General features: G+C 40.6%; 2 protein-coding genes across 3 annotated transcripts in view; one reads left to right on the top strand and one right to left on the bottom strand.

The window, feature by feature from the left end:
- LOC114033765 (LMBR1 domain-containing protein 2) overlaps nucleotides 1-6,991 on the bottom strand; it is a 59,134-nt gene extending 52,143 nt beyond the window's left edge. For both annotated transcript variants that reach the window (XM_027849425.1, XM_027849477.1), the window contains exon 1: nucleotides 6,908-6,991. The gene's annotated coding sequence lies outside the window, so the exon portion shown is untranslated. The remainder of the gene's footprint in view (nucleotides 1-6,907) is intronic.
- Nucleotides 6,992-7,236: 245 nt separating this feature from the next.
- Nucleotides 7,237-27,750, top strand: part of LOC114034267 (S-phase kinase-associated protein 2-like) — a 29,741-nt gene continuing 9,227 nt past the window's right edge. Inside the window, exons 1-4 of the mRNA XM_027849904.1 lie at nucleotides 7,237-7,575; nucleotides 8,081-8,340; nucleotides 23,875-23,986; nucleotides 25,971-26,114. Coding sequence (XP_027705705.1) covers nucleotides 7,568-7,575; nucleotides 8,081-8,340; nucleotides 23,875-23,986; nucleotides 25,971-26,114 — 524 coding nt within the window. The 5' untranslated portion in view covers nucleotides 7,237-7,567. The remainder of the gene's footprint in view (nucleotides 7,576-8,080; nucleotides 8,341-23,874; nucleotides 23,987-25,970; nucleotides 26,115-27,750) is intronic.

Below are 27,750 nucleotides of genomic sequence, written 5' to 3'. Positions count from 1 at the left end.
CAATAAAATTGATCAATAGATCAAGAAAGTCTGAAAACACATACGGCATACCACACTTATGTTCCTCCTCCCACTTTTGCAAATGAGTGGTGTAGAGAATATCTTCACCTATCTCTTCTTTGGAGCCAGTAAGAATTTACTTTTGTCCCTATTAAACCTCATTTTGTAAATTATAGTATTTCAATCTTTTGATATCCTGATTTGTTCATTCAAAGTGGTAGCTATCCTTTGAAATTTCATGTCATCTTGTAGACTAGATCAATATTTCCAACTTTTCAATCATTTAAATCTCTTATTAGGTACTTTACTTGAAAAACCTTAAGATAATAAAACACATTCAAAAGAGATGTTAAATAAATGGAATACTTCATAAAATATGATCATCTGCTCCATTTAATTAGCTATCACACTTAGAAAAGCACAGTAAACAGAAAACCACCTAAAGTGACTTCAAACCTCAATTAAAATGTAACAATAAGGCAGATTTAAGCTTCAATAACTAAAAATTTTCTTACTTTTAAAACTTTCAAGCTCCTGAAACTACAACCATTTCATATATGCAAATTTTTTCATTGGCCCATTAGCTTCAAATTATAAAGTCTACCTAACTACATCTTGCCAGGTGGCCCTTTCCCCAAAAATGCCTTGAATGAAAATCTCCTAATATCACTTTTAATCCTCAGTGTTTCTCCTAGCTTAGGCTCATCGTCTATTTTACCCACCAAAAAGTGAGCTCCCAGATATCACAACCTTGAAATTGCTTTTGCCAAATCTCACTTATAAAGCCCACCAGGGTTTGCAAGTTGACACATTCCTATAGCTCTTTGCTATGGCAGAAATTGTGTCCATCTTAATGAAAGGGAAACTAATACGCTTCTTTTACTTGACTCCAGCGGCTCATCCCCTGCCTCCTTCATCCACATCTTCTCCTTTGTATACCATCGAGGTGCTCCTGGCACCTTGTTTAAAGTTATTACTAACCTCTTGGTCTATATCATCCATAGCAATGCTATGAGGTCAGAGGAAGTTAATACAGATTCTTATCTGCTCCAATTCCCTCATTTACAAAATGGAAAACACCTCCAGAAAGATGAAGTCATATTTACCAAGATCACACAGGAAGACAGATTCAGTCCCAGGACCAGGCATACTACACAACATATTCAATAAATCAGAATTATTAAGCACAAGGAGAATAAGGGAATAAGCATTTATTAAATGCCTACCATAGGCTAGACACTGTGCTATGTCCTTTTGCAATTTACAAGCATAACCTCATTCAACCCTCACAAAAACCATGCAAGATGAGTGATATAATTATCCCCATTTTACAGTTAAAGAAACTGAGGTAACCTGCCCAGGATCACACAGCTAGTAAAGTGTCTGAGGCCAAATTTGAACCCAGGTGTTCCTAACTCTAGTCCCAGCACTTTCCACATGCCACCAGCTGCCCTGTGCCAGTTGCTGGCATACAAACACAAAAGTAAGAAAGTTCCTGCCCTGGGTGGGGGTGGGGGGGAGAAAAGAAGGGTATGTTACATGTTCACAGGAAAATAAATCACAGAATTCTTCTTCATATGTATAGTGACAGCACAAAGTGGGGAGAAGGGAACCAAAAATCTAGAAATTGGTGAAGGCTTCAATATGGAGGTAACATTTGAGCTGAGGATTGAAGTAAACCAAAGGCAGAGAGGAAGAGGAAAAAGCATTCTATGCATAAAGAACAGCCTGTTTAAAAGGTACAGAAGCAAGAAATGGCATGTCATTCTTGGAAGAAGCTCAATTAGGATGGATATCTAAGGTCATATGATGATTAATGGGGAAGAATCAGAGACTAAGGGAAAGAAATTAGTTTAGAAGTTTGACATCATTTTAACAGATCACCTAGATCAGAGATGTCAAACCAGCAACAGTCCTGAACCAGATAAAAATGTAATTGAGAAATAAGTTAACAAAACAAAAATATAAAAAAAAACCATTATATTTTAAAACTAAGTTAATGTGCAGCCTGCAAGCATCCTTAAGTACAGATTACTGGTCCCCCCCTTCTTTTTTTCGGCTAGGCAATAAGGTTAAATGACTTGCCCAGGGTCATGCAGCTAGTAAGTGTTAAGTGTGCGAGGCCGGATTTGAACTCAGGTCCTCCTGAACTCAGGGCTGGTTCTCTGTCCACCGCACCACCTAGCTGCCTCCCTTGTCTCCCTTTCTATTTGCGTTTGATACCACTGATCTAGATCATTGCCTTGCTTCAAAGGTAGGTCAGTACCTACCTTCCAAAATAGCTTTAAATCCTGTGCTTAAAGATTTCTTGTTTAGCCATTAGTTCTACTAGACTCCCTGTGACCCCACTTGGGATTTTCTTGGTAAAGACACTGGAGTGGTTTGCCATTTCCTTCTTCAGCTCATTTTACAGATGAGAAACTGAGGCAAACAGGATTAAGTGACTTGCCCAGGGTTACACAGCTAGTGAGTGTCTGAGACTGGATTTGAACTCAGGAAGATGAGTCTGCCTGACTCCAAGGCCCATGCTTTATTTACTGAGCCCACTAGAGTTCCTCCACATATGCAGAGATTGAATAACTTCCTAGGTAAACAGGCTTGTGGCTGAAGAGTCAAGAAGACTTACGTTCAAGTCCATCTTCTGACATATACTGGCTGTACGACCCTGGGCAAGAATCTTTTTCCTAGGAAACTATAACTACAATTTCAGAACAGCTGTTGATCTGTATGGATAGATGGAATTCCCTACCTCATTAAAATCAAAGTTTCAAATAAATAATGGTAATAATAATAATAATTGAGAACTTGATGCCTACGGTTCTAATGTCTAAATGATTTTTCTCTAAAGGTCTCACAAGATATACAAGGAATTAATTCAAATTTATAAGCATAAGAGCCATTCCTCAATAGATAAATGGCCAAAGGATACAAACAGGCAGTTTTCAAAGGAAAAAATACAAGCTATCACCAACTATATGAAAAAAGCTCTATATTAATAATAATTAGAGAAATGCAAATTAAAGCAACTTCAAGTTTCAAGCCAGCCCAGCAGACTGGCATGTGACAAAAGAGGAAAATGACAAATGTTGGAGGGGCGGTGGGAAAACAAGTATACTAGTGCCTTGTTGGTCGAACTTTTGAATCGGTACAGCCATTCTGGAAAGTAATTTAAACTATGTTTCCCAAACTATGAAAATGTGCATTCCTACTGACCTAGCTATACCATTACTAGGTCCATACTCTAATGAAATCAAAGAAAGAGGAAAAGGACCTATATGTACACAAATATTTATAACAGCTCCTGTCATGGGAACCCAAAACTGGAAACTAAGTGTCCTCCAATTGATGAATGGCTAACTAAACTACGGTGTACAAAAGTAATAGAACATTACTTTGCCAAAAGAAATTTTTAAAATGAGACAGTTCAAGAAAGATCTCTATGAAACGATGCAGAGTAAAGAAAGAAAATAGGAAAACAATTTTCCCCATTATCAAAATTGTAGAGTAAAACAACTTTTTAATAAATGACATGTCCAAAAAATGATGAAACATGATACTTCTTGACAATGTGGTGATAAAATACAGAAGATATGCATTTTTAAACACAAAGTGGGAATTTGTTTTATAGGACTACAGTTATTGTAATGAGGGCTTTATTTTATTAGGTTTCTTTCCCCCTTAATTTGATCCATGAGTTAGACAGGGGAATGGGAGAGACAGATTAATAAAGGGAAAAAATAACATTTTATAATAAACTAAAAGAATTCTCTCATCAATTTAAGTTCATTTCTCTTGTTCAATCCTTTGTGATATTTAAAAATCCAACAAATTGGTCAGTAGCCTTCACTTGAAAACTCTTCATGTACTTCAAAATAAACATTAGATAACCACTATTTTTTTTCATCTACCAACTGCCTCAGAAACTCCTAAAATGTTGCGGATCCAGAAGCTAAAGAAGTCAAAAAAGGCCAAACCAGAATAACTAAGAAAAAGGATAAAGTAGTAACCTAGGTGATAGAATGTTCTAAAGATAAAAGAATTTCAGAGCAGTCTAAAGAAAACTATTAAACTTCTAAGAAACACTAAACTTTCTGAATTGGTTGAAGATTAACTGCTTATGTGGCTATAGTGGACATCATGTGAGGATAAAGTGGAAAGACAAGGAGAGCCAATTTTAATTAAATAGCTCTTTAAGGTACTTAGCTGTTTTATCCTTTATAGTTATAAATATCACCAAGGAAGTCCTACCTACTTTGAGAATGTTTTATATTTAACAAAGAGTAAGGGACCCTTTCTGGAATACTCTGCTTAGGCACCCAAAATTTCTGACTATACACCATAGTACTTAGTCATTTATCTACAAGGTAAACAAATGGCATCAATACCTTTACCCCTTTGTGTAAAAACCAAGAGAATTTAAAAGGATTACATCCCAGTTCTTCTATTAATGTAGGTGATATCATCAAAGCTGATGGGAGAAGTGTAAGTGGTTGAGATCTGTGATTTTACTGGTATAGAGACCTCTTAAGAGTAAACTGTCACAACCAATGCGGATGCCCAAGGCACTGGAGGTAAAGTGACTTATCCAGGGGTCATTCTGGTATATGTCAGCACCAACCCAAGTTTTCCTGACTGAGTCCAGCTTTCTCTATTCACTAATCTCGCCATTACTTCTACTAACATGAATACTTATCATGTTTGTTTTGGTACTATTACACTACCCATATTCCTATATCTTATTTCACTGGTGATCAGCTGTGATTCCCAGTTTTTGTTCTATCTGTGCTCTGCCATTCATCCTCCTGTATTTGTTCATTTGTTTCTGCCACCAAGTACCTCACATATTCCAGTAGGATGAAGTCCAATAGACACATGTCTCATTTACCATCACTTTGAATTCTATTTCAAGCTTCCAAGGCGCTGGCAAACCCCTGCTCAATGGCATCAAATATAATAAGCATATTATTAACTCATTACCTAGGTCACTAATATATATCTTTTTAATAATCCTTACCACAGAAATAAGAATCATATCTTGCCTAGATGCAAAACGAGGTGTTATGGAAATGAGATTAAATACAAAAAAACCTAAAATTTATCAAGGATCTTTATTACTCAGAAAATGCTAAATCTAAGCTTGTGGAGACCATCTAACTGAAAACTGACAGGCTGGATGACTCCAAGTTTAAAATGGATTAAAAGTTATCATGGTTTTAGGTAGCACTATCAATAATGTAAATAAATTGAAAAAAGTTAAGACAATAGGTCAGGACTGAATATAATGCATAATACATTAACCCACGTTAAGCAAGTTTAGGCATTCTGGTTTATCAGTGTAATAATGATGACGCTGCTGCCTGCAAAACACCTGTTCCACTATTGCAGGACTTTGTTCCCTAGAGCTGTCATTCAAGATGTTTAAACCAGAAGTCCTCTAATGGGAGTCCTTTACTAATCTGTACATCGGCATAGGTTTTAAATGAGAGAAGTTTCACGGTCTGAATAAAAGACAGAAAGCACAAAAAATGTTCCTAATTTATAAAATTAGAATTTTATACCTTACACTTAACAACACAAAAGTATTAGCAGAAAAAAAATCTAGCCAGTTTATAAATAGTAAAGAGAAAACCTGGCATCAAGATGGATAACGCATTTAAACAATGAACCTTTAGAGAACCCTTCCCCTACCTCAAGATTTTATAACCATAAAAAAAATTAGTTAATAATCAACCATCTGTGTAAAGAAAGAGAATGAAGAAATTGATAAAGATAAAAATGACTTGCATTTAAATCGGGCATGCTTTGCCCTAAATATACTTTTCCTGGAGAAGAATATAGTTATTTACGTTTAAACACTCGTTTAAATGGTTTTTCCCCAGAAGAGTAACTAAAGAGTGGTCAAATATTTTGGACTAAGCCCCCAAACCACATTGACAAAAGAGGCGGGGGCGGGGGGAGTTTCACGATAATAAAGTTAAATGCATGAGAAAATAAAGATAATTACTTAATATAACCACTTTTAATTTAACGAACTACGCAGAGTAAGCACTAAACCTGGTGCTCGTAAATTTACCTAGCTTTAAAATAACAATAGCCAATTCAACCAATACCGATAGTCACTATACTTTACGAATCATCCACAATTCCTTTTGTTTCCCCAACACAATACCGATAATTTATTTTCAATGTCGCAGGCATGATAATAATCTTAGAGATCAAGCATTCTCTGAAAGAAAAGCGCTGACACCCATCCACCCATCCATCCATCTATCCATCCATCCATCCATCCACCCATCCACCCATCCATCCACCCATCCATCCACAAAGAGTAGGCTAAATAAACAAGAATAAACATCAAGAACAAACAAACATCCGGGAGAAGGGAGGCTTAATTCGAGAAACAGATAGTTCAGCTTTCCATTTTTCCGAGGCCCAGAAGGGCAGCCCGAAGCTCACCCGGCCGACGCCGCATTTCGGCTGGGGGAGGGGAGGCTCCCTCTCGGCCTTCCCCATTAGCAGCCGGGTACCGAAGCCACCTCCTCCCCGCCCCCTCCCGGGCGCACCGCCCCCCGCCGCAGGTGCTCGCACTGCCCAGAGCCCCGGAACGCGCTCGGACATCCCGGCGCGATGCGGACCAGCTCCAGACCCCTCACCACCCTCCAAGCCTCGGCCCTAGGAGCCGTGAACCCGCAACTTTCGGGGTCGCGGCCGGGGTGCGGTGGGGAGGAGGAAGATGGCTAGTGACGCCCCCTCACCTGAACCCACTCCCGGCAGCGGAGCTCGGGCCCCTCGTTCCTTTTCATGCCCACCCCACCCTCCGCTGCGGAGTGGAGATGCTTCCCGGGCAGGCTTGGGATCCTGGGGAGGCTCTCCGCCCCACCCCCACCCCCCGCTGCCGCCGACTTACCGGGGCGTCTGTGCTCCCCTCAGCAGGCGCGGCGGGCCCCCGGGATCGCCATCCCCACCGCGGCCGTCACCCACTGCGCGTTCCGGAGCCCCGATCTCGCCGTCCCGCCTGGAGCTCCGCGGGCCAACGGGCGGAGGGGCCGCGAGGACCCGCCGGCGCCTCCGCCGTCGCGAGGTGAGTACGGAGCAGAAGCGCCGAGGCAGCGCAGGAACACCGGCTGCCTTCAAGCCGGTGACATTTCTCCGCCGGCCCCCTACTTCTCTTCCGCTTCCTCAAGAATACGTCACCACTCTCCCCGGCCTCGCTGGCGTCCCGCCCCGCAGGGGCTTCTGGGTCATAGTGAGAAGGAGCGCGCGAGAAATACGAAGAGTGGGATGGAGGGACAGACGCAGGCTGATGATTTGGCAAGAGGAAGGACCGAGGGATTGGTAGTTCGGGGACTACAAATCCCAGCAGGCAGCGCGCCTGCCCCCAGGCCGCCTACCAGGAGAGGGAAAAGGTTCCGCGCGCGGGTTGAATGGAACATTGCCTTCTTGGGTCCGGATCCCACCGCGGGGAGTAGTGGTGCGGCTCCTAGTCGGGACGCGTGGATCCGGAGACCGAGAGCCGCGCAATTGATGCAAGGTTTTAAATCCCCTCCTCTGCTACGGCACGCCCATCATGCACAGGTAACCAGACCTATTTGCGATGATGAACAAGCGGATGGAGAAGAAGAAAAATGTGGATACTATGTATCTCACCATTATCTTTTTAGCCGTCTCTGCTTAATTGCTTTGGGTAATTGTGGGTTTGGGAATGGAGTCTATTGCCTCGTGGCTCTGCAAGCTGGGCAGGCTGGGCGTGGGTGTTGATGTTTTGGATGCCTGGATGCCTGGTTCCCTTTTTTTGCCTCTTCCCTACCTCACTCCTCTTTTAGGTAACCTAGGCACAGTCTGCAACGAAAAAAGTCGTTTTTGATAAATGCACACGTATCCTAACTTACCAGCTTTCGCTTCCCTAGCCCCTTCCCATCCCAATTTATGACAATCACCTGTGCTTTCCAAATAAGCAGTGTTATCTACATACAGAAGGTGGCTTTGCAAGCCCTTGTTTCGATTTGGCTTGGACGCATCCGTTTTGGGAGATGGTAATTAATGGAAAGCTATAAGGATGCAACTTGTCCATTTCCTGCAGGAAACACCTCCAGGAGATTCCCGATTCGAACAGCAATGTTAATAGCACCTTCACGTGGGGATGGGATCTTAACAAGACATCGGATTTGCTCTCAGGAATGGGGGTCGCAGTTCTGGAGAAAGATAAGGTGGACAGTGAAAACATCCCCCAGGAGCTGCTCTTAACTCAAGCCCCTCCGCCAAAAAAGCAAAAGGTGAAAGCGAAGGAAAAGGACTTTGTAATTGCCCGCAGGCCGAGGCAATCCAAAGAGAACAGTTCAGGTATGTTTTGGGGCAAGAGTTAAGTCTGAAAGACTGAAAAGTCTTGTTTTACTGCAAAACTGTTCCAGGAGTTAATAGAAAGCATTTAGGGGTAACTATTAAGCACCAGATCATAGGTTCAGAGATGGAAGGGACCCACGGAGTCCAACCTCTTCATTTCACTCCGTAAGAGTAAGGTCTCAAGGAACACAGGTAAGTAGATGGCAAAACCAGGACTTGAATCTAGGTTTTCTGATTCTAATTCATTCTTTCCAGATGTATTATATTTGCGGATCTCAATATGGAGAGTCATTTAATTATTCTGTGGTATATTGAAGGCAGAGCTAGGGGGACCTGGGTTCCCTCATCTTAACACATACTGGCTTTGTAACATTTGGCTAGACTCAGTACTTAATACACTTGTATTGGCAGAGGTGTGTTCCTGGCCTTGAGTTTTCTGAAATGATACATACACACATACATACATACCTTTTCACTATGTAAAACTGAGGCACTGAGCTTCTAGATCTGTGACATACAGAAGTGAATGCATAAATTATTGGGGAAGAGCTTGTAAGATGAAGACTTGCAGGTTCATGCTTTGGTTTACACTGTGTAATACTGTCCTGTACCTGTGGGCCTTTTTTCCACAGTCTCTACACCTGCCCATTGGACAAGTGTTTGAGCATGAAATTGTCCTAGATGGGCAATTAAGGCTAGGTTAGAGCGCCAAGGCAGGGAGTCAGGAAGACTTAGGTTTCACAGCTTCACCAGGATTATAATATCTTTTGTATCTCAGACAGTATTGAGTAAAGAGCAGGCACCCAACAAACGTTGTAGAAATGAGTCAATAATTTTGACATTGAGCCTCACTGCTTTCCTCTCTCCCCTAAGGATAATCTAAAATTGTACATACTCGAAAGGTCTGTAGCCTTTGAAACCAGAATTAAGCTGCCTCTGTTCCTGTACTTCACAGCCAGGACAAACTTTTTTAACACCTCCCCCTACTTCTCCAGCACAGTAATCACCAATCCATACTTACTTAGCCTCTTCCCCAAGGGGTAAGCCTTTTGTTATTGTTCATTTTTGGTCAGTGTGTTCAAATCTCCCTGATTCCTTTTGTGGTTTTCTTGACAAAGACACTGGAGTGGTTTGCCATTTCCTTCTCCAGCTCATTTTACAGATGAGGAAACTGAGGCACACAGGGTTAAGTGACTTGCCCAGGGTCACACAGCTAAGTAAGTGTCCGAGGCTAGATTTGAACTCGGGAAGATGAGCCTTCCTGATTCCCTGCCTGGTACTCTATTCAATATGGCATCATCTTGCAGCCCCTCTCCTGTGGTTTAATGGGCCAGTTATAACAATAATCACCACCACAGCAGCTTTTTTAAAGCAGAAAGGAAGACAGTTCTGTGAGCTATGGAGTGAAGGCCTGAACAGAATCATACTGACCCCACTGACTAAAAAAAAAAAATTGGCTCCATCGTAGTGACCAGGTCACAAGTTGAGAGACAGTGTAAAGAGCCATATTTGGAGGTAGAAAACCTGGATTCATATCCCAGCTCTGCCTCTTAACTCCTGTGTGACTTTGAGCAAGTCACTTAACTTGTCTGAGCCTCAGTTCCCTCATTTGTGAAATAGTGGGGGAGGCCCTGTTGAATTACATGATGTCTAAAGTCCTTCCCAACTCTCTGACTACGTATATAGGTGCAAGATTTTTAAAGCTTTAAGTTTATTTCCTGTTGAATTTTACCTTTTCGTTAATACAATTGCTATTTAGTGTATTTAGTACACTGAGAAGCAGTAGTGACTTGTTTGTTCTTTGGGAAAGCACAGTTGAAGACAAACCTTTCTAGGTGATCATGATCTGGATATGCCTGGAAGCTGTACCACAGTTATCACTGAGCTTCAACAGCCTGTCCCTTTTACCTGAACAATTAATGACCAATGATTCATTAACTGTCCCTTTTGTAGATGGCACTGATCTAGGTCCTGTGATCTCTGTGATGATTATGTGAGTCCATAAAATTATAAGAATTGTCTTTCCTGGCTATGAAATCCTTGCAATCAATTTCTACTTGCTTCTCTTTATCCTTGTTGTATTTTTCCAGGCTGCAAGTCACTTTCCCAGTTTTCTCAGTGACATGAACACCTAACTCAGTTTTTCTCTCCACTTCATCTTGTCTCATCAACCCCAGGGGCATCAGCATTTATTTTAATAATCTTTCTGGCATCATGAACCACACAAGCCCTTTCAGCTTCTTAAGATTCCAACAACCAGCTCCCTTCTCTACCTTTTTTTTTATATATATATAATTAATTAATTTTTAGTTTTCACCATTCACTGTCTTAAGATTTTTTTTTAAGGCAATTGGGGTTAAGTGACTTGCCCAGGGTCACACAGCTAGTAAGTGTCAAGTGTTTCGTCTGAGGCCAGATTTGAACTCAGGTCTTCCTGACTTCAGGGCCGGTGCTCTATCCACTGCGTCACCTAGCTGGCCCTACATAAGATTTTGAGTTTTAAATTTTCTCCCCCTCCCTCTCCTCCCCCCTCCCCAAGATGGCATGCAATTTGATATAGTCTCTACTTACACATTCATATTAAGCATATTTTCCCATTAGTCATGATATAAAGAACAATTAGAACTAATGGGGGGAACCACAAGAATGAAACAATAAAACAAAACAACAAAGGAAAAGGGGAGCAGATAGTATGCTCCCATCTGCATTTAGACGCCCTGTTTCTTTCTTTGAGTATGCATAGCAATTCCTGTCACGAGTGTTTTGGAGTTGTCTTAGATTCTTGCATTGCTGTGAAGAGCCAAGTCTATCAACGCCAGTCATCACAAATGTGGCTATCACTGTGTACAGTGTTCTCTTGGTTCTGCTCATTTCACTCTACACCAGTTCATATAAGTCTTTCCAGGTTTTTTTGAAGTCTACCTGCTCATCATTTCTTATAGCACAGTAGCATTCCATTACATTCATATGCCATGACTTTTCAGCATTCACCAGTTGATGGGCCTCCCCTCAATTTCCAATTCTTTGCCACCACAGAAAGAACTGCTATAAATATTTTTGTACATATGGGTCCTTTCCCTGATCTCTTTGGGATACAGACCTAGAAGTGATATTGCTGGGTCAAAGAGTATGCACATTTTTATAGCCCTTTGGGCATGGTTCCAAATGGCTCTCCAAAATGGTTGGATCATTTCACAACTCCACCAACAATACATTAGTGTTCCAGTTTTCCCACATCCTTCTCCAACATTTATCATTTTCCTGTTTTGTCATGTTAGTCAGTCTGATAGATATGATGTGGTACCTCAGTCATTTTGATTTGCATTTCTCTAATCAATAGTGATTTAGAACATTTTTTCATATGACTATAGATAGCTTTAGTTTCTTCATCTGAAAACTGTCTGTTCATATCCTTTGACCATTTATCAGTTGGGAAATGATATGTATTCTTATAAATTTGACTTAGTTCTCTATATATTTTAGAAATGAGACCTTTATCAGAGACACTGGTTGTACTTTATTTGTGCAAAAACTTTTCAATTTAATGTAATCAAAATTATCCGTTTTTAATTTCATATTGTTCTCTATCTCTTGTTTGGTCATAAACTCTTCCCTTCTCCATAGGTCTGAAAGGTAAGCTATTCTTTGCTCTCCTAATTTACTTATAGTATCAGTCTTTATATCTAAATCCTGTACCCATTTTGACTTTATCTTGGTATAGGGTGTAAGACGTTAGTCTATGCTTAGTTTCTGCTATGCGTTTTTCCAGTTTTCCTAGCAGTTTTTGCTAAATAGTGATTTCTTATCCCAGAAGCTAGGGTCTTTGGATTTATCAAATAGTAGATTAGTATAGTCATTGACTGTTATGACTTGCATACCTAACCTATTCCACTGATCTTCCACTGTATTTCTTAGCCAGTAGCAAGTAGTTTTGATGATTGCTGCCTTATAATACGTTTTAAGATCTGGTACAGCTAGGCCACCTTCCATTGCATTTCTTTTCATTAGTTCCCTTGATATTCTGACCTTTTTGTTCTTCCAGATGAATTTTGTTATTGTTTTTTTCTAGCTCTATAAAATAATTTTTTGGTATTTTGATTGGTATGGCACTGAATAAGTAAATTAATTTAGGTAGAATTGTCATTTTTATTATGTTATCTCGGCCTACTCGTGAGCAACTGATATTTTTCCAGTTATTTAGATCTGACTTTGTGTGAAAAGTGTTTTCTAATTGTGTTCATATAGTTTCTGGTTTTGTTTTGGCAGGTAGCTTCCCAAATGTTTTATAATGTCTGCAGTAATTTCAAATGGAATTTCTCTTTCTATCTCTTGCTGCTGGGCTTTGTTAGTAATATATAGGAATACCGATGACTTCTGTGGGTTTATTTTATATCCTGCAACTTTGCTAAATTTGTTTATTATTTCAAGTAGTTTTTTACTTGATTCTCTAAATATACCATCATATCATCTGCAAAGAGGGATAGTTTTGTTTCTTTGCCTATTCTAATTCCTTCAATTTCTTTTTCTTCTCTAATTGCTACAGCTAACATTTCTAGCACAATATTGAATAACAGTGATGATAATGGACATCCTTGTTTCACCCCCGATCTTATTGGAAATGCTTCTAGCTTATCCCGATTACATATAATGCTTGCTGATGGTTTTTGATAGATACTGTCAATCATTTGAAGGAAGACTCCATTTATTCCTAGGCTCTCTAGTGTTTTTAACAGGAATGAGTGTTGTATTTGTCAAATGCTTTTTCTCCATCTATTGAGATAATCATGATTTCTGTTAGTTTTGTTGTTGAAATGGTCAATTATGCAGATAGTTTTCCTAATATTGAACCAACCCTGCATTTCTCGTATAAATCTTACATGGTCATCGTGTGTTATCCTCCAGATAAGTTCTTGTAATCTCTTTGCTTATATTTTACTTAAAATTTTTGCTTCTATATTCATTAGGGAAATTGGTCTATAATTTTCTTTCTCTGTTTTGGCTCTTCCAGGTTTAGGTATCAGCACCATATTTGTATCATAAAAAGAATTTGGTAAGACTCCTTCTTCACCTGTTTTCCCAGATAGTTTATATAGTATTGGAATTAGTTGTTCTTTAAATGTTTGATAGAATTCACTTGTAAATCCATCTGGCCCTGGAGATTTTTTCTTAGGGAGTTCATTGATGGTTTGTTCAATTTCTTTTTCTGAAATGGGGTTAAGTATTTTATTTCCTCTTCCATTAATCTGGGCAATTTATATTTTTGTAAATATTCATCCATTTCACCAATTTATTAGTGAAATGTCGTGTCAAATTTATTAGCTCCTAATTGTTGATTTCCTCTTTATTGGTGGTGAATTCACCTCTTTCATTTTTGATGCTGGTAATTTGGTTTTCTTCTTTTTTTTAATCAAATTAACCAAAGGTTTATCTATTTTATTGGCTTTTTCATAAAACCAGTTCTTAGTTTTATTAGTTCAATGGTTTTCTTAATTTCAATTTTATTAATCTCTGCTTTGGTTTTAAGAATTTCTAATTTGGTATTTAATTGGGGATTTCCAATTTGTTCTTTTTCTAGCTTTTTTAGTTGCATGCCCAATTCATTGATCTCTTCATTCTCTATTTTATTCATGTAATCATTGAGAGATATAAAACTTCCCCTAAGAACCACTTTTGCTGCATCCCATAAGTTTTGGTATGTTGTCTCATTATTGTCATTCTCTTGGATGAAGTTATTGATTGTTTCTATGATTCGTTATTTGACCCATCATTCTTTAGGATTAGGTTATTTAGTTTCCAGTTAATTTTTAGTCTATTTTTCCAAGGCCCTCTATTACATGTAATTTTTATTGCATCATAATCTGAAAAGGATGTATTTAATATTTCTGCCTTTGTATGCTGGATTGTGAGGTTTTTATGCCCTAGTACGTGGTCAGTTTTTGTGAAGTGCCATGTACCTCCGATATTCCTTTCTGTCCCTATTCAGTTTTCCCCAGAGGTCAACCATATTTAACTTTTCTAAGGTTCTTTTCATCTCCTTAACTTCTTTCTATTTTGTGGTTAGATTTATTTAGTTCTGAGAGGAGGAGGTTGAGGTCCCCCACTGGTATAGTTTTGCTGTCTATTTCTTCCTGTATCTCTCTTAACTTCTCCTTTAAGAATTTGGCTGCTGTACCACTTGGTGCATATTACTTCATTATCTATGGTGTCTTTTACCAGGATGTAGTTTCCTTCTTTATATCTTTTAATTAGATCTATTTTTGCTTTTGTTTTGTCTGAGATCAAGATTGCTACCCCTGCTTTTTTTACTTCAGCTGAAGCATAATATATTCTGCTCCAGCCTTTTACCTTTACTCCATGTGTATCCCTCTGCTTCAAATGTATTTCTTGTAAACAACATATTATAGGTTTACAGTTCTTAATCTACTCTGCTATACATTTACGTTTTATGGGAGAGTTCATCCCATTCACATTCACAATTAGAATTACCATCTGTGTCTTCCTCTCCATTCCTCTTTTCACCCTCCCTGTTTTATGCTTTTTTTTCTCTCCTTTCTCTCTTCTCTTCCTCAGTAGAGTATTGCTTTCCACTACTGCCTCCCTCAGTCTGCCCTCCCTTCTATTAGCCCCCCCCCTTTTCTTTTCCCTTTACCCTTTCTATTTAGTATAGGGTAAGTTAGATTTCTATGCGAAACTGATTATGTTATTCCCTCTTTGAACCAAATCTGATAAGAGTAAGGTTCAAACAGTGCTCATCTCCCTTCTTTCTCTCTACTATATTTGGCTTTTTGTGTCTTCTCATGTGATGGTAATTTAACCTTGTCTGCCTCCTCTTTTCACCACTTAATTAGATTTTTTACCACTACATCCACATCAACTTAAACCCGTGCCCTCTGTCTAACCCTTTTTAGATGTCATAATAACATTACAGTTCTTAAGAGTTACAAGTGTCATTTTCCCTTGGAGGGATGTAAACAGTTTGCCCTTATTAATAATATGTTGTTGTTGTTTTATTTTTTCTTTCCTGTTTACCTTTTTATGCCTCTCTTGAGTCTTATATTTGAAGGTCAAATTTTCTGTTGAGCTCTGGCCTTTTTATCAGAAAGGTTTGAAAGTCCCTTATTTCCTTGAATGTCTATGTCCTCCCCTGAAAGATTATGCTCAGTTTTGCTGGGTAGTTGATCCTTGGTTGCGTTGGAGACAAGATGTGAGTTCAGTTTTGCTCCCAAGTTCAGCACTTGCCTGGCTAAGCTGCTTCTCAAAGAAGTAATGTCTCAGCAAATGAAGATAAAGTGTTAGAACAGGAAAGTTGAAAAGCAGTAAATTCTCATTCTGTCTTCTTCCCTGGATGTTTTCCAGAGGTGATAGAAGAGGCAAGAAGCGGTGATGTGTCAGACAATTAAAATGGAAAGATGAGGAGCAAGGATGACAGATGTATGAAAAGCAGTTTGTAAGCATGTTATTTATGGGTACCTCGTGCTCCAAGGATCTCTGGCTGTATCACCAAGGGTTCTTCCTTAGGAGAACAGACATGGAGGAATGAGTGAAGAGGGCATAATAGGGAGGGTAGCACAGTCTTCCAAGAACCTGGAGTCATACAAATCTTAGAATCTCTCTAGTTGGAAGGGAACCAAGAGGTCAAATGAGTCTTCAATCAAGGGGATTCCTCAATAATCGATCTTTCAGATTGGTGCTGTCGAAGCCACCTTGCTCATTAAAAGAGACCTGCATTTGGGGTCAGGACAACCTGGGTTAGCATCCAAGTCCAGCCACTTAATACTTGTCTGTCCTGGAGCAAGCCCCTTAATCTCTCTTGGGTTTCAGTTTCCTCATCTATGAAAAGAGGGGGTTTGATTAGATGCTGTTTCTACCCTTAAATCCTGTAGGTCTTAGGAGATGAAGAACTCACTCCCTACTGAGGCAACCCATTCCACTTTGAGTTATCTAATCATTAGGAAGTTTTTTCATCTATGAAGCATAAATCTGCCGATTATGACTTCCATTCTTTGTCCTAATCCTACCCTCTGGACCCAGGCAAAACACTTAATAATTAACACCTGCTGTTAGCCAGGCTTTGTGCTGAGTGCTGGGGATACAAAAAAGAGTCAAAAGATATTCCCTGCCCGCAGGGAGCTCCCAATTGAATGGAGTAGACAACATGCAAAAAAAAAAAAATAACGTACAAACAGGCTATATGCAGAATAGATAGGAACTAATTAGGTGGGGGAAGGCACAGGAATTAAACAGGTCTGATTCTTCCGTGTGACAGTCTTTCAAATACTTATAGAACTATCATGTGTCCATCCCTTCTGCAGTCTTAACATCTCCTGCTTTTTCCACCATGTTCTCAAGGAGCAGTTTTTTTATCCTTGTTAGCATCCTGGTCTCCCTTCTCTGGATGCAATCCACTCTCAGTTTGAGCTTAAAATATGGTGCTAGACTTTATTAATGCAGCCTGATTGCAAGAACTTTTCTGGCTACTGTGTCAACATTGTCTCATCCTGAGCTGGCAGTTTGTTAAAACCTCCAGGCCCTTTGCAGCTGAACTGTATGCCTCATTCTGTACCAGTGTAATTGCCTTTTGAACCTCAGCATAGGACCTAACATTTATTCCTATTAAATTTCATCTTATTAGACTTTGCCCATCATTAGGGTTTCTGTGGGTGGGTGTGAGTGTAGGTGTGTGGGTGGTGTAGATTAGTGATCTGGTGAAGCCTGTGGACCCCTTCTCAGAATAATGTTTTTAAATCTACAAGATAAAGATACACAGGATTACAAAATAAACCAGTTATATTAAAATTAAAATGAAGATGTGATTTCCCCTTCCCCTGCCTCCCCCATCTATGAGGTAGCAAAGTGGCACAATGGATAGAGCACTAGGCCCGGAGTCAGGAAGACTTTGGTTCAAATCCAGCCTCAAGACATCTACTGGCTGTGTGACCCTGGGCAAGTGACTAAACCCCTGTCTGCCTTAGTTTCTTCAACTATAAAATAAAGATAATAATAGCATATTAGAATAATTTCTTCCTATCTCTCTCTTTACCTCTTTCCTTCCTCCTCCATCCTTCACTCCCTTTTTTCTCCCTCCTTTTTTCTTTTCCTTCCTCCTTCCTTTCCTCCTTCCTTCTCTCCTTTCCTTTTCCTCCATTCCATTCCATGGATCCTCTGAAAGTCCATGGACCCCAGATTCCTCCTTCCCTCCTTTCTTCTTTCCTTCTTTCTTAGTTCCTTCCCTCTTTTCCTTCTTCTCTCCTTCTTTCCCTCCCTCTTTCTCTCCTTCCTTCTTTCCTTCCTCCTTAGTTCCCTCCCTCCTTCCTTCCCTCCCTCCTTCCTTTCCTTTTCCTCCTTCCTTTCCTTTCCATGGATCCTCTAAGTCTATGGACCCCAGATTGAGGTCTTCTTTGTTCTCAGTCCTGTCAATCAAAAAAGTCACCCTGTGTCATGAGGGACCATCCCAGCAGGACTATGTTGGAGGTGTCATTGAGCTCAGTGACCCTAGATAAGGGTGGACTACCAAGGAGCACCCTGAAAAGTCCAGGCACTACTTCCAGTGTGTCAGCGTCAGCATTACAGGTCGTTTTTTTATGGATGAGTTTATAAGCAAGGAAACTCATTCTATCCCATTCCTCATTACAGATGAGGAAACTTGTCCTGTACATCCATCCTCTGCTGTTACATCATGAGGGCTGACCCTGTGAAGGAGGTGTTGGTCATTGCACCATTATGTGTCTATAGCCTAGGGCTTCCAGCAGCCTCTGTTTAAAGAGGTTGAGTCATGGACTCCATGGGTGGCCTACATGAAGTGCCTAAATACCTCAAGCTGGAAGAAACCTCAGAGCCATCTGGTCTAACTCCCTCATTTTGTGGATGGGTAAACTGAGACTCAAGAGGTTAAGGGACGTACCCAAGGTCACACTGGTTGTCAGCATTAGATATGGGATTCAAACCCAGGTCCTGGGACTCCTGGGCCAGTGTTCTCTTTTTACTGAAGTAGTTTTCACAAACTACATCTCTATTTTAGTGTAATAAAAATAATAGTGTAATGATAAAAATATAATATATTATAATACAATAAATATATAAATAATAAAAAATAGTGTAATAAAAACTATACTTACTAAAACCGATAAGCCCCTACCAAAACGCCTCTAACTGATCTTTAGGGTCAGTTGTGTGTGTAAGACACCTGTGTTGGAGAACTCACCCTGCCTTCTGGTAAGGGACACAATCCAAAGCACGTGCCTCACAGCTGAGTCAGATATCTGTGGGGAAGGAGAGCTTATTTGATCCACAGGTGTTTATAATCCTGACTACCTGCCCCGCCGGCCCTTATCAGGGCATGAGCAAAAGGTGATGGGTGCCATTAAACAAATGTCAGGATGGCTGACCTGTCGACTAGGACTATTTAAACCGTCCAGGATTTAGGCCTTCTCTAGAGTGGAGCTCTCACCAAACTGGTTTCTCCCTCTCTCAGCCAGTTTGACCAGAGAAAAGGAAAACAGTGGGAAAGATAGGGAGGAGCCAGGTTCTGGAGGGCCTTAAATGCCAACCTAGGAGTTTAGTAGGGAGCCAGTGAATATTTTGGACCAATCCAGCCCCCTCATTTTACAGATGAAGAAACAGATCTTGGGCAATGATGTGATTTGCCTGACATCACACAGCTCATAAGTGTAAGAGCTAGGATTTCAACTCAAGTGGCTCTTAACTCTGAATCCAGTGTTTGCTCCATTTCAAGGGATCCTTTAATAGAAACATGGCTCTGTGTGAAGCAGTGCCCACTTACCACTGTTAGACCCTGATGAGTCATTTGTCAAGATAGGACATTATTTGCTTAACCTGCAGAAAGAACTGTACCTGCCTGTGGTCAAAAACCCCAAAGCGCAGCAAGTAACAGGACCCAGGGTCCCTTTTCTCTGTGTCTTGGGTGAAAAGGCAAGCTCTTTCCAGATGATTGATTTTTTTTTATTATTAATTTTATTACTCTTGTGGGTAAGCATAAGCCACTTCCTCTGAACAAAGTGCAGCAAAAGTAGCTAGACTCGAGAGAAGAAATTTAGGCGGGTATGTGAGATTCAGCTTGCTTCTGTTACAAGTACAGTTGGTGACAAGTTCACAACAAATTCGTCTTGTTTGGCCTTAACATTTTATTCATGGACAATTAAAACCAGGAGGGACTTTCTGAGATTGTTTAGGCTAAACCAAGGGTGGGGAACCTTCAGCCTGGAGGCCACAAGTGGCCTTCTAGGGCCTTGAGTGCAGCCTTTTGACTGAACAAATTTTACAGAACAAATCCTTTTATTAAGGGGATTTGTTCTGTGAAGTTTAGATTCAAAGGGCTGCACTTGAGGACCTAGAGGGCCACGGGTGGCCTCAAGGCTGCGGGTTCCCCAGCCCTGCTAACCTCTCATTTTAAAGATGACCCAGAGAAGGGAAGTGACTTGCTCAAGGTCACATGGCTTCTTAGTGGTCTTGCGTTGTTTTTGTTCGAATCTGGGTCTGTCTTATGTTCAGCAAATTGACTAGACTCCATATGCCCTTTAAAAACCTGGCTTAGGTAGAGCAGAAAAGATATCTGATTTTCCCTTCCTCAGCAAGTGATCTGTAGGCATAGCAGTTGATGGTCATAAATCTGAAATTAAGGTTTTTTTTTTCCTTCCTTATGTAAGCAGAGGTGATTGTTTAAGGTTGCCAATATGCTAAGTAACCTGGGCAATTTTTCACTCTTCCAAGACTCCTTCTTCCTCTCCTATAAATAAAGTATTTATTAAGTGTTTACGTTGAGCTCAGGGCTGGCTACAAAGAATACATAGTCTCTGCCCTCAGGGAGTTTATGTTTTAGTAAATGCATGGAAATAATTAGGCACATACAAGATACATGCAGCATAGATGATAGGTAAGTAGAGGGGAAGGCTCTAAGTGGCTGAGGGCTGGGGCAGGAAAGTCAGCCTGCAAAAGGTGGCCTGTGAGCTGAGTTTGAAGGAAGCTAAGTATTCTAAGAGGAGTAGGGTAGGAAGCCTTCCAGGCTGGAGGAACTGCCAGTGCAAAGACACAGACAAAGGGTGATGTACATGGAGCAGGACTTTGTCATCAGTATAATTGGGTGTAACGGGAAAGGCAGAGGAAGCTGAAACTTGCTGCGTAATCAAGTGGAACAGCCTGCCTTATGGAGAGAGTGAGTTCCACATTCTTGAACCTCTTCTGAGTCTGGTGTGACCACTTGTCTGGGATGTATTGGGGGGAAGGGGGTGGAATTTGTGTTTAGATGTAGGCATGATTAGATAAACTTTGAATTCCTTTTCAACTCCAAAACTCACTTATTCCAGAAGTATTCTGAATAATAGAGAATTTGCTATCCTATCCAAATTCTTGAAAGCCCCATCAAACAGTTTTTCAGTGGGCTGAAACTGGGGGAAGCCAGGACATGTTCTGAGCAGGAAACACGGGTTCCAGTAAGACGGCAACAGAGATACTGACATTTGCAGCCATGCATCGAAGCTGTTTATCCAATTCCTTCTGGGACAGGAGCTAGTCCCAGGATATGCCTGCTGGTAGAAGCAGGAAAATATGTATGTTCCTGGGAATGTAAGATTTTAAAATCTTAAAATCTGCTCCCTAAAGTTAGAAGTTGGTATGGGGTAGGAGAAAGCCCTGAAATTGGAATCCCAGGCAGGGCATGTGATCTTTGGCTTCTTAAAGCCTCGGTTTCCTCATCTGTAAAATGGAAATAGGAATACTCTACCTGTATCAAGGAGCTACTATGCCAATCAGATCAACACCACCCATACACAGAGTTTGGGCCTAATATTTTATAAACATTTATATCAGTTTTAAGTTTTATAAAGTGCTTATCTTATGTATTTCATACAGATTCCCACATATACACATGAACATGAGTGTGTGCATGCGCAAACATAGATATAACACACAAGTTAACATGCTGATCAGCACTGGCATGGTAACCCCATGAATGCTTTGGAGGGGGTAGTATATAGGATAAGCCCTTTGTAAATCTTAAAATGTTATGTAAATCTAAGTTATTGGCTCTGTGTATTTTAGTTGTTTGTGTCACCTGGGTGAATCACTGCAACACTTTTATTCAACCCTAAATGGATTGTGTTGTGTTACTACATCCTATCAAGTTTATTTCTCATCAGGCTTCCACAACAAACAAATACTCATCTTTGAAAAGGTCAGTCTGGCCAGACAGACCCAGTGGCCTCATGTAGTTAATGCAGTGTTTATCTGCACTCCTGAGGAAAACATAGTGCATTATTAAATCAGCATCATCTCACAAAAAAAAAAAGAAAAGGTCAAAGTGAATGGCTGTTTCCAAGGCTGTTGAAATGGTGTGTTTTGGAGTTGTTTCTTTGGTCTTTGTCACCCACATTAGTCACCCTTCCGTTACATTATTGTGGAAGCTGTTTCTGTCCTGCATCCTTGTTCTCCTATGAAACCTCATCACACAGGAGAAGAGGGTGGAGTTGCTATATTGGGTACAAGTGGAAAACTGTTCACATAGATTAAAAATTGAACTGAAAAAATATATCAGAGAGGGGGTGGAGTGGAATCTGGGTCAAACATATGCTCCTTTCTTTTATAAGATAAATGACCTTCGGAGTTCAAGCTGGGAAGAGACTCGGAGATCACTTTCTGTGCTGCCAGGTCTTGTCATGTCTACCCACAATACCCCTTGCACCCATCTGCTTTAGTAACTCATGGATCCCTCCTCACCTCTCACCCTGACTAATGCAATGACCTCATCACTCCCCTTGCCTCCAGCCCTCTCTCTTTTCCAATCCATCCACCACTCAATTGCCAAAGTTCTTTTTCTTAGTTGTCAGCCTGACTCTGTCACTCCGCTACTCAGTAAAGTCAAGTAGCACCTTACTGCCTCTAAGATAAACTCCTTTTACTCCTTTTACTCCTTTTTTTTTTTTTTTTTTTACTTTTTTTAAAAAGCTGCTCAGGTGTTATAAAGGAAATGCAGGCTAGGTGTTTTGGGGTTTTTTTTTCTGTTTTAGACTGAAGTTTTTCTGCAGAACCATGAGAAATACAGTAGTACAAAGTTCATTAGATGTGTTAGCTAATTATTAAGCACCTTATCAATAATTAGTGCTTTATCAATTGTAAAATCTTCTGACTCTACATGACTTGTGCTTCCTTTCTTCCCTCCACCCCCCCCAAAAACACATGTCACATAGACTGATCCAGTGACGCTGGCCTCCTGGCTGTTCCTCAGACAAGACACCCCACCTCCCGTCTCTGGGCGTTTTTCACTGATTGTCCCCCATGCCTGGAATGTTCTTCCTCTTCATCTGCCAACTCTTGGATTCCCTGGCTTCCTTCAAGTCCCATCTGAAATCCCACCTTCTATAAGAAGCCTTTCCTGATCCCCCTAATTCTAGTGCCTTCCTTCTGTTGGTTATTTCCAATTTATCCCGTTATTGCTGCTGCTGTTTGTCGTTCAAAGAGGACCATGACATCAGGGAGGTGATGCCATGACATGCAGGTGAACTGGATTTAAGTGAGAGAGGGCTGTGCAAAGTCACCAGCCTCACTCTCTCCTCCGGAGCCTTCTGGATCCAATGGAGGAAAAACAAATCCCGTATTATAGCTTATTTGTACCTAGTTGTTTGTATGTTGTGTCCTCCATTAGACTGAGCTTCTTGAGAGTGGGGATTGTCTTTTGCCTTTCTTTATATTCCTAGTTTTTAGTACAGTGCCTGGCATATAGGTGCTTGGTTTATTGACCGACTGAGTTGTCCCAGCCTAACGTGGACCCCCAATACTCTGAGCCTCATCTTGTTAAAGATATAAATATAAAATATTGTATTATACATTAATATAAAATCACTCACACTGCTCCCTGGCATCTGGCCCTACCCTGTCTTTCTAGTCTTGTTATATATGCCTCTACTTCATGCCCTCTATAATTCAACTAAACCATTCTTCTTAATATACCTCATTGCATGACATTCTGTCTCTGATCTGTGTTCTTTGGCTGTCTCCAGTGCTTTGAAAGCACTTTCTCAGGTCCTTCAAAGCTTGGCTAACTTGCTGTCTTCCAGGGGAAGGCTTTCCTAGTCCTCTTCTCCAAGCTGCTGTGACCTCCCTCTCGAAACTGCCCTGTATTTATTTTAATAATTATTCTGTATTTACTTACACATTTATTTATATATGCAAATATGTCTATATCCTGATATATGAATATGCTGTTGTTTTCTCCAATAAAATATGAATTCCTTGAGGGCAGAGGCTTTTCCATTATTTGTCTTTGGATGCCCCACCCCTGTACAAATAAGGAAACTGAGACCCAGGGAAGAAGAATGACTTTTTATTGTGATCACACTAGTAGTAAGTGGCAAATCTTATATTCAAACCCAATTCATCTGACTCCAGATTTTATGCTTTTTCCACTCCCTCCATAGGTCCACTTTTAAAAGTGTACAAAAAGGATTTAATAGAGTTTTGTATTACCTATGTGCTCAAATCAGAATTTTGAGGAAACAAGCCTGGTATGTTTTTGTTTTATTAAAGGAATTTCTTGGGATATGCTTCCAGACGAATTGCTCCTTGGAATCTTTTCATATTTGTCTCTGCCCGACCTTGTAAGAGTCTCTGGGATTTGTAAGAGGTGGCATCGCCTCTCGTGAGTATTTTATTGTCTTTTGCTTCGATGCTTTGGGTGGATGTTGTTAATAGGAAATACTGGTTGGTTTAAAAAATCAGCAGTACAGTTTATCAGACCTGTGAACTGATGATCGATGGTTATCAATAACAAATGTTTTTTGAATACTCACAGCCAAAGGAAGGTAGGAGAATTCTTGGGCCTCTATATACTGAGCCTCATCCTGGTTTTGTGCCTGTTTTTTGTTTTTTTAACCCCCAGGGTGCATGTAAGCTTTTTGTTTTGTTTTGTTTTGTTTTGTTTTTGTTTGTTTTTGCTAGGCCATGAGGTTAAGTGACTTGCCCAGGGTCACACAGCTATTAAGTGTCAAGTGTCTGGTCTGAGACCGGATTTGACCTCTGGTCCTGCTGACTCCAGGGCTGGTGCTCTATCCACTGCGCCACCTAGCTGTCCCTACATGTAAGCTTTCTTTTTCCTTAACAGCTCTGTTAACATTCAGTGTTCTTGCCTCATACCCTGAGCCCTTGGGTAGCCATCTGCTACCTTTGTTTTTTTTACCAACCCTTTCAGCCAGCAATGATGACAGAAATCCTAGAGACAGCCTGGTTCTGATTTAGGGCTTCTCTGTCTGATTTGTATTAGTCCATTAGCAGGATTGTTCCCAAAAAAATCACAGATCACAGGACTTCAGCTTTGGAAGAGAGCCTCAAAGGTCATCTAAAAATTTCACTTTTCAGTTATTTTCACTTCCCGTTCTTCTCTCTACTTGTTTCTTAAAGAGGCTTCTTCTAGAGGGAGCATGTGCACCTTTGAAAGACAGTGGGAGCTGCTGTTACCATGTAAATGCTAAGTGTAGGGCTAGGAACACAGGAAGGCTCTTTGTCCAGGTCTTCCGGAAAGGCTTCTGCTCCTGAGGTTGTATGTGCCCCAACCCCTGGCCCATTTGTCTCCAACCATCAATACATGTGTTCTTGCAGGCCTGAGAGCTCAGCATCTTTCCACTGAGCTCCACTATCACTTGGCAATCGTGGATTTGTTCTCTCTACTAGCCAAGTGAATAAAGTATCCAGTTGACCACTTATATGAATACTCAGTTTAGAGTTGCTCCTGAATTCTGCCTGCCACCTAATGGCTGAAAGTGGTTTTTTATGATTTTGTGAAAAGATGATTTAAATCAGGGAAGGTGGGGAAAAGAGTAAGTACTAAGCACAGGGTTGTGAAATTGTGTTTCCTAGTTTGGAATAATGACCTGAAATGTGGTAAGTGGGCCTTTTAGAACAAAACTGGAAAACCATTTGAAATAGGCAAGTTCATCTCCTTGGGATAAGCTAATAGCAATGATTAGTGGAGTTTCAAAAGCTGGAACCCCAGAGCTCTTGCATCTCCTTCCCAGCACCTGAAATGGCCAGATCTAAGATAAGAAGGGATCCTTCCCAGCATTCTCGGGTCCTCTATCACCAGCCCAACAGTTTTCAGTAAAATAGGACAGATCCCATTAGAAAAAAATATTAAAACAGCATATTAAAAAAAAAGATTGCATAGCTGTATGCATTAGCCCAGATATTTCAAACATAAGAAATCTGACTATAATATGATACATCGCTAAATATTTTTTAAAAATCTAAAGAATTGGAATAGTCCCTTGGAATTTGCTGTAAAGAGTTTTTTTAAAAATAAGTTTTTAACTGATATTTTCTCTTTCTTACACTACCATAGTTATCCCAAGTATCCCTCCCCTTCCCCTTCCCAGAGAGCCATCTCCAGCTATAAAGTATTTTGATATGGACTTCATTATCATCAACCTCAGCAAATATTTGAATGGTTATTATTTTTGGAATTTAGAATTTTGGGAGGCTATTCTGCTAATAGACTAATGCATATCAGGCAGAGAAGCCTCAAATCAATCCAGACTGGTTCTAGTATCTCTGTCATCATTTTTTGGTGGAAAGGGTTAGTGAGATTTCCTAATGTTTAACTTTCTGAAATAACTCGGCCTCTCTTCTAGGTTTGATGAATCACTGTGGCAGACTTTAGACCTGACAGGGAAACATTTACTGCCAGGAGTAATTGGGCAGTTGCTCTCTATAGGTGTGGTCGCTTTTCGCTGCCCAAGATCACACGTGGATGCGCCACTGTTTAAAAATCTGAGGTAAGATTATCCCTGTAGGGGGAAAAAAAAAAAGCAAAAAACTGTAATTGTGTGACTAAAAAGAGAAATGATAGACTCTTAGAGCTGGAAGGGACTTTGGCTGTCATCTAGGCCAGGAGTGGGGAACCTGCCGCCTTGAGATCACCTGTGGCCTTTTGAATCCAAACTTCACAAAACAAATCCACTTAATAAAAGGATTTGTTCTGTAAGACTTGAACTCGGTCAGAAAGGCGGCACCTAAGGACCTAGAAGGCCACATGTGGCCTCAAAGAGGCCATAGGTTCCCCACCCCTGATCTAGTCCAACTGTCACCTAAGCACAAAGCCCCCACCTCTACAGCATCCCTGGCAAGTGGTTGTCACGCAGCAGCACAAGTGGCTTCTGAACAATCGGAATTGTTAATTTCCTACACGATTTTATTGGTTGCAGGTACTCCCTCCACTGAGGCAGATTGAGGTCCCCTTAGTACTTTGGGAGACTGTTGGTTATGTGACATATTGTGGCCAAAAGAAACCTAATCACCTACCATTGACCTGAGGGGGAGCCTGTCCAGATGTATACTGAGGTTCAGATGACGGACACATACCCATTACTGGGCCCATACTAAAAATGAGCCTGAGAACCATGTGGGGAGCTGTCTAAATTCTTGTTCTACAGTCATGGTGGCCCTGAGAGAATCAAGTACTCCCCTCCATGACAACATGAGGCATCATAGGAGGGCTTTAGGAGAGGGTTCCTCCTTATATTCAGCAAAAATCCATTTCAGAATTAGTCTAATGCTTTCCAGGGTCAGTGTAGTACAATAGTAAGACCCCAGGAACATCTGAGAACCGTAATTCAGCTGCTGTTCTTTAATATATTACCTTCATCCCTCTCCTACCCCTGCAGCTGCCCATCTAAAGCCACGTTAGTAGGAAATGGCAAATTAAACCCCAAATGAGCATCTTTTTTATTTTTCCCCAGACCTATAGGTCATCAGTATAAGAAACTCTTGGTGTAGGAATGTCCTCCAACTGGCAATTCATGGGTGATTTGTAGTCTTAGTGAGTTTTTAGAGGCAGTAGGAGGTTAAGTGTTAAGTTACACAGTAGTATGTGATAGAGGAATATACTGGAACCCATGTCTTCCCATCTTCAGGGCTGGCCCCATTATCCACTACCAGTCAGTCAATAAACATTTATTAAGTAATCAATAAATAAATAAGCTCTAGGATAAAAATACTAAAAAGAAAGCTCCTCAGGGAGCTTACAATCTAATAGGGGAAACCCGTATACAGAAAGAATCTGATAAAGGGCTGGGGAGAAGGAGGAAGGGAAGGTACCCAGGCAAGGACTTAATGAAGTCTCAAGTAGTTCAGCCAAGTAGAAAATGAAGAGATGGGCGCCTAAGGTTCTCCCTTGAATGGAAGTTCTCCACCCTCCATTCAGAGGAGTCCTAGGGGTAAAGGGTACTAATGAAGGACCAAGGCTGATTTCATCTTGCAGGATGATGAGGTTTCTGTGGGCACTGAGGACACTGCCTCTCATTAGCAGTACTTATTTTTTTTTTTTTTTTTTTTACTACTAAATCAAATCCACAGTAGCTGGTCGTATGCATTTATTCATTTCAAAATGTTATCTAAGCAGAAAAACTGTGG

This window comes from Vombatus ursinus, unplaced genomic scaffold, assembly GCF_900497805.2.
Source record: "Vombatus ursinus unplaced genomic scaffold, bare-nosed wombat genome assembly UNPS02000255.1, whole genome shotgun sequence".
Lineage (NCBI taxonomy): Eukaryota > Metazoa > Chordata > Mammalia > Diprotodontia > Vombatidae > Vombatus > Vombatus ursinus.
This window is presented reverse-complemented; position numbering and strand designations above follow the sequence as displayed.